The sequence below is a fragment of the Coregonus clupeaformis genome, chromosome 26 (assembly GCF_020615455.1).
Source record: "Coregonus clupeaformis isolate EN_2021a chromosome 26, ASM2061545v1, whole genome shotgun sequence".
Taxonomy (NCBI): Eukaryota; Metazoa; Chordata; class Actinopteri; order Salmoniformes; family Salmonidae; genus Coregonus; species Coregonus clupeaformis.
Window position 1 is genome coordinate 50,807,232 of NC_059217.1, and position 6,430 is coordinate 50,813,661.

The following is a 6,430-nucleotide window of genomic DNA, read 5'->3' on the forward strand; positions in this document are numbered from 1 at the left end:
CAGGATTGGCGGCTGTTGTATGTCTTGACGTCACAGACAGAGAAGGTGGGAGAGGCAATTAACCCTGCCAGCCCCCACAGGGACAGGAGGAGTGCCTCTTCCCCCATACGCCCCAGCCGCGCCCAGCTGTGGGGGTACAGCACCTGGACGTAGCGCTGCACACTCAGCAGGGTGATGGTCAGCACACTACCGTTCAGGCTGCAATAGATCAGGAAGAAGAGCAGCTTGCAGGTGGCGGGTCCCAGATCCCAGGCCCTCAGTAGGTTATTGATAGCTAGAGGCAGGCACAGCAAGACCATCAGGTCACACAGTGCCAGGTTCAGCATCAGACGCATGTTGAAGTTCCTACTCTCAAATTTACGTCCCACGACAATCAGAACCACCACATTTCCAGGGATTCCCACCATGCAACAGAAGCCCATGATCACGCTGGGCATCACGCGGGTCATGTGCCAGTAAGGAAAGGACTCTGGGTGCTGCATGGGGCCGAACTGTCCAGACTGTTAAAATCCACAGGGAATGCTGGTTAGAAACTCAACAGGGATGTCTCATTACCTCCGTCTGGCTGGGCTGACTGAGACACACTAAGCTCTGAGTCGTTCCCCAGGTTGTCTTAACTACTGGTGGTAGTGATGATATGCTGTGAACAAAGAGTACCTGTGTGTGACTCTGGGCGTGACTCTGGGCCGGGCCTGTTTTGAATATACAACCTGTGTACAGCTCTGTGTTATTTGCAGGTAACACTCTACCAACCCCTACCAACATGACACACTCTCTTGTATAGCCTCCTGACCCCTGAGAGTTACAGGAAAACCTCAACAGAGGTTAATGGAGGAAAGTGCTTTTATTGATGAACAATCATGACCTTATCCATGCAGGATTAGAGTTTTTACATTTAACAGAACCTTTGGGGTGTGTTGCAATTGGAGAGTTTAACCACTTCAAAATTCAGTCTCTTAAGTAAGATTTTAATCTACAGGAGCTACTTTAGTATTTACTGGTTATTACACCCAGCACGATAGGTGGCTGTAATGCCCCAATGGTCGAAGTATACCTACTGCATCAAACACGGAACAGGAAAAGGAGAACGAGAAGAAGACGGTTTGCGCATGGTTACGTCCTTCCATTTTTCTTTGTTATTGTTCTGATATATGTTTTGCATTGCATTTCTACCTGAGGATTTTGGAGCTAGATTTTGTATAGTGGTATTGGAGCAATGTCGAGTGTGCCTGCTCCCAATCGCTCATCCGCCGGCTGGCCGCGCGGGGTCAGTCAGTTCGGCGGGAACAAATACATGAGCGCGCCTGCAAAGCCGCTCAGCCTGGAGAGAACCATCAATTTGTGAGTAACAGTATGAATAGGGGGGGGGGAGACTACGTGGTTTTGCAAAGACTACTAAAATACCCGTCTTTCATTCAATTGTATGGAAAAGTTCCTGGCCTGCAAGCTTCGCAGTAGCCAGAATCCGACTTTATTTACATTAGTCGGAACGCTGCAATGACACGATCAGGACAGCGCAGAGTCGGCGAGAACTATGGCTCGGAAAATGTACCTCAATCCATTATTCCAACTGACAAATCGAGAAGATTGAAATACTGCTAGTTTTTAATGACTACTAGTTTTTTCGTCAGCATGCTAGGCTAATGCTATAGTAGCCCGGTGGATAAATAACATCGTTTACTCAGGCCGTTTACCATTGAAAATGGTTAAGGTTCCTGTCTGTGTAAATGGGCGTTTCATCTCTCGCGTGAGCATGCTTTCCCCGCGTGAACTCATGGTTCCTCCATAATATATATATATTTTTACCTTTATGTAACTAGGCAAGTCAGTTAAGAACAAATTGTTATTTACAATGACGGCCAAACCCGGACGACGCTTGGCCAATTGTGCGCCGCCCTACGGGACTCCCAATCACGGTCGGTTGTGATACAGCCTGGAATCAAACCAGGGGGTCTATAGTGACGCCTCAAGCTCTGAGACTATATTTATAACTAACCCATGATAGTTAATCTGTGTCGTTTACAGTGGGAGCTAATTAAGCATAGTGGGCAGAAGAAACAAGGAGGTGGGATTTTAGTTCTAGTTTTTAACAAATCAAAACGGAATTAAAAAGAAGAAAGCTGGACTCCAAAAAACAAGTTGACCTACAAAAACCTCCATTGACACTATTACATATGTAAATTATGTTAAGTAGCCTCATAATAAACCCATGCATTAATGTGAAAACAGATTTGTATTTATATAAATTAATCTATTGTGTTTGTAAAATGTGAAGGAAAAAAAGATTATTTTAAACAAAAAAAGCACAAGAATGAGCTAGAGAGATCTTTCTTCTTCTTTAGGATTTGGTTTGTCAGATCGCATCCAACTTTTAGGTGCATACCCCCACCACCTACTGCACTCTTGTGAGACCATTCATGGCCTACCTTCATTAAATTATTGATACGGTAGTACAAAATTGGGGAAAAGGAAAATTGCCCCTCCAACTATTAGCCCTCTCAACAACAACAAAAACACCACCCCATTCCACTATTTAACCCTATCTAATCCTACTCCAGACCACCGGTCTGAGAGGACAGAACACTACCACTCAACACCCCCTAGTGAGAACCTATTGGCGCGTTGTAGCATGTATTTGCATATTTCCGTTAGGGAACGCCTACTCTGAAGTGTGCGTGTGCAATAACTCAATTCGCCCTTGCACTCCTAAACAACAGCATTTTTTGAAACTTTGGTAAAGGCTAAAGTCTACAAAACGCAGTCCACTCTGTTACAGATTATAGTTTTGGAAACAGAAAACTGTATGGTGATCAAATCATTTAATCGATGAGAAAATTAGCAGAATGTCTGCCAAAATCCATCTCGCTCCATCTTCTCCCACTGCCAGCCACTGGGCTTCCTCTCATCACCATATTTGGTAGTGAGTGGAAACGCCAACTGGATGTTTCACATTTATACATCAGGTGAAATATCTGGCTCATTCTTCTGGCACATTCTTCTATCTTTGAGCTGGCTCTGGTCTACTTATTGTCTCCTTCCTTTTGCCCCACCCATCCCGCCCATAAAACATTTGCCAGTGAGATGTCTCACCCTGAGGCACCCTTGGGGCGGGGGCAATAAGTAGGCCAGAGTGGCCCCGCCCAATCAGAAACAATTAGGGAGTGGGGTGTCTTGCTTTCTCTACTGTCTCTGGCTTAGCGTTGGGGTGAGTAGCTACCGGAAGTGTTGTCGAATCTAGTGAGCTGCTATAGCGTTAGCTAGCCTAGCATGCTAACGAAAAACTAGCAGTCATTAAAGATTAGCAGTATTTCAATCTTCTCGATTTGTCATTTGGGATGATGAGATAATTAGTAGTACACTGCCATCTCCCATCCCTGGATTGAGGTACGTTTTCCAAGCAATATCTCGAGCCAGCTCCGCGCTCTCCTGATCGTTGCATAGCCACGTTCCGACTAGAGAGAGAACGATGTCTAATTTGATTCTGGCTAGCTTTGCAGCTGGCTCTATGTCCAATTTGACAGCCCAGTTTGTGACAAAAAATGTCCTGTAGATGCATCCTCATTCAAAAGCTATACAGTGTGTGTGTTTGTGGGTGGGTGACTGGGTAGCAGTGGAGTCTGCTGAGGGGAGGACGGCTCATAATAATGGCTGGAACAGAGCGATTGGTATGGCATTGAACACATGGAAACCATGTGTTTTGATGTATTTGATACCATTCCGCTCCAGCCATTACCACGAGATCTTCCTCCCCAATTAAGGAGCCACCAACCGCCTGTGCTGGGTAGTGTGTGCATGTTAGTAGAGGCATGCTATGGGATGTGCACATTTAAAAAATGGTATTCATGACATTGTGTTACAGATACCCTCTCACCAACTACACATTCGGGACCAAGGAGCCTCTGTATGAGAAGGACAGTTCAGTGGCAGCGCGGTTCCAGAGGATGCGGGAGGAGTTTGACAAGCTGGGCATGCGGAGGGCGGTGGAGGGAGTGCTTATTGTCCATGAGCACAGGTTGCCCCATGTACTGCTGTTGCAGCTGGGAACCACCTTCTTCAAACTGTAAGCACTACCACCAGCCAAGCACAGCCTGCAGGAGTTACACCAACAGTCTGTTTGTTTTTAATGTATGTGCATGCGTGTTTGTATGGTTCTCTTATAGGGTTGTCTATTTCTCTCTTGCAGGCCAGGTGGAGAGCTGAGCCCGGGGGAGGATGAGGTGGATGGGCTGAAACGCCTGATGACAGAGGTACGATACACATGCACTCACATCACACACACAGTCAAAGGAGGCCGGCCAAACAGAGTTGGAATCATAACTTGAGATTACATCCATCCTAGCATTCTCTTAGCTCTCGAAAACCCTTCTCCGTATGTAGGGTTTTCAGCCATTACATTTGCCTACATTTGGCTCTGTGTAAACTACAATTTGGATGCTGTGTTTTAACGTTTAGAAATGTCAATCATCGCTTTCGAGAGAATCTTTCAAATAAAAAAAAACGTACTGGAGCAGTTTTGCACAGATCCATACACTGTGTGCCTCCAGTTGATGAACTACACTTCCTCCCCAGTTAGCTTACACAGAGGTGTTCGGAGCACGCTAGATAGCTAATTAGCACAGGTGGCGGCCTATGTCTTCCGTCTGTCTTCAGTAAACAAGCGCTGTAACATGGAGATATGGCCGCGTGGGAACACAAACCTAACCCTATAATGGTGTGTAGTAATTTACCTTTTTTTATATATATGAAAGATCCATTCCTTATGTTTCCAAAACAGTACCGCAAGCGATGCGTGTTAATGTTTAGAGCAAGCGTCAGGGGCTCTTAACAAAACTCCCCCGATCAAAAGATACTATCGTCAATAGGCGCTAAAGTAGTTAATGTCTATGAATGGGGTAGCATTCTCTAAGATCTTGCAGGATGCGGTGATGCCATAGTGATTGTCTTTACTGTGTCTTTGTCAGATCCTGGGCCGGCAGGACGGGGTGAAGCAGGATTGGGTGATCGATGACTCCATCGGAAACTGGTGGCGCCCCAACTTTGAACCCCCACAGGTGAGCACAAACCAACACACAGCACACCTTACACTGACATTTATCAAGGAGGAGATATTGAGCCTGCAGTAAAAACGTGTGTTAGATATGTGTTTGTGTCTGTTCTGCTGCAGTATCCCTACATTCCAGCCCACATCACTAAACCCAAGGAGCATAAAAAGCTCTTCCTGGTTCAACTGCAGGAAAAAGGTAAGTGCCCCTTAGCTAGTCAAAATCTTCTCTACATACTCTACACACAAATATATTGTGTGATATTTGCTTCTGTGTCTCAGCTCTGTTTGCAGTCCCAAAGAACTACAAACTGGTGGCAGCCCCTCTGTTTGAGCTTTATGACAACGCCCCTGGCTATGGGCCAATTATATCCAGCCTACCGCAGCTACTAAGCAGGTAGTGTGTGTGTTTTATATTGTGTCTAAAGCATGTTTGTGTTAGAATGAGTTGTATAAAGGGGGTGTGTGCGTGTGTGAGAGCTCAGGTATGCTGTAAATTCATACAGTGCTGAAAAATATTTATTTCCTGTAGGTTCAACTTTATCTACAACTAAATGGTGTGAGAATGGGCACAGTGGCTGGCTGTCTCTGTGAGTGCAGCCATATATGGGTGAAATGAAGACATGGAGGGGAGTAAAACAATGGGGCAATCCAAATAAAGCGACACAAAGCTACTCACCTCTGGCTTCCCGGGAAGGCTGAACAAAAAACCCACCACCTCAGGAGAAGGGACTGTAAATGTGCTGTTTACAATGATGGAAGAAAAAAATACTGTCTGACTTTTTGTTTGGATCTGGAAAATGTGAGTCATTTGGTACATGATTAAACTGCAACCCAGTGTCTCAAGAATCAGATTGTATGCTCTTGCAGCCGAATACATTTGTTTTGATTAAAGAAACAACAGCATTGCGTTTCCTGTTGTGTTTTAACCTGTATTACGTCATGATTTATTTTATTTTTTCAAAAATAAATTAGGCTTTTCATGAAGACTGTCTTTTATAACAAGTGTGTTGATGACATCTTGGTTTTGGTGTATTGTTTTCACTATATATACTACCTGTTGGTGATGTCATTCAGAAACACAATGTCAACTTTCATTGCTATGCAGACGACACACAGCTGTACATTTCGATGAAACATGGTGAAGCCCCAAAATGGCCTAACCTGGAAGCCTCTGTTTTATACATAAGTGGATGGTGGCAAAAATCCGACGCAATTTACTTTTTAACTCTGACAAAGCAGAGATGCTTGTTCTAGGTCCCAAGAAACAAAGAGATCTGCTGTCGGATCTGAAAATGAATATCGATGGTTGCGCAGTCTCAAATAAAACTAATGGACCTCTGGGTTACTCTGGACCCTGATCTCTTTCGATGAACATGTCAAAAATAT

General features: G+C 44.8%; 1 protein-coding gene across 1 annotated transcript; it reads left to right on the top strand.

Moving 5' to 3' along the window:
- The first annotated feature begins 1,093 nt into the window (after positions 1-1,093).
- On the top strand, positions 1,094-5,976 carry LOC121540026 (cleavage and polyadenylation specificity factor subunit 5). Its single transcript, XM_041848673.2, has 7 exons — positions 1,094-1,341; positions 3,860-4,060; positions 4,184-4,247; positions 4,962-5,051; positions 5,165-5,240; positions 5,324-5,438; positions 5,574-5,976. Exons 1-7 carry the CDS (start codon positions 1,217-1,219, stop codon positions 5,593-5,595), a joined length of 693 nt encoding a protein of 230 aa, XP_041704607.1. The 5' UTR covers positions 1,094-1,216; the 3' UTR covers positions 5,596-5,976.
- Positions 5,977-6,430: the final 454 nt, after the last annotated feature.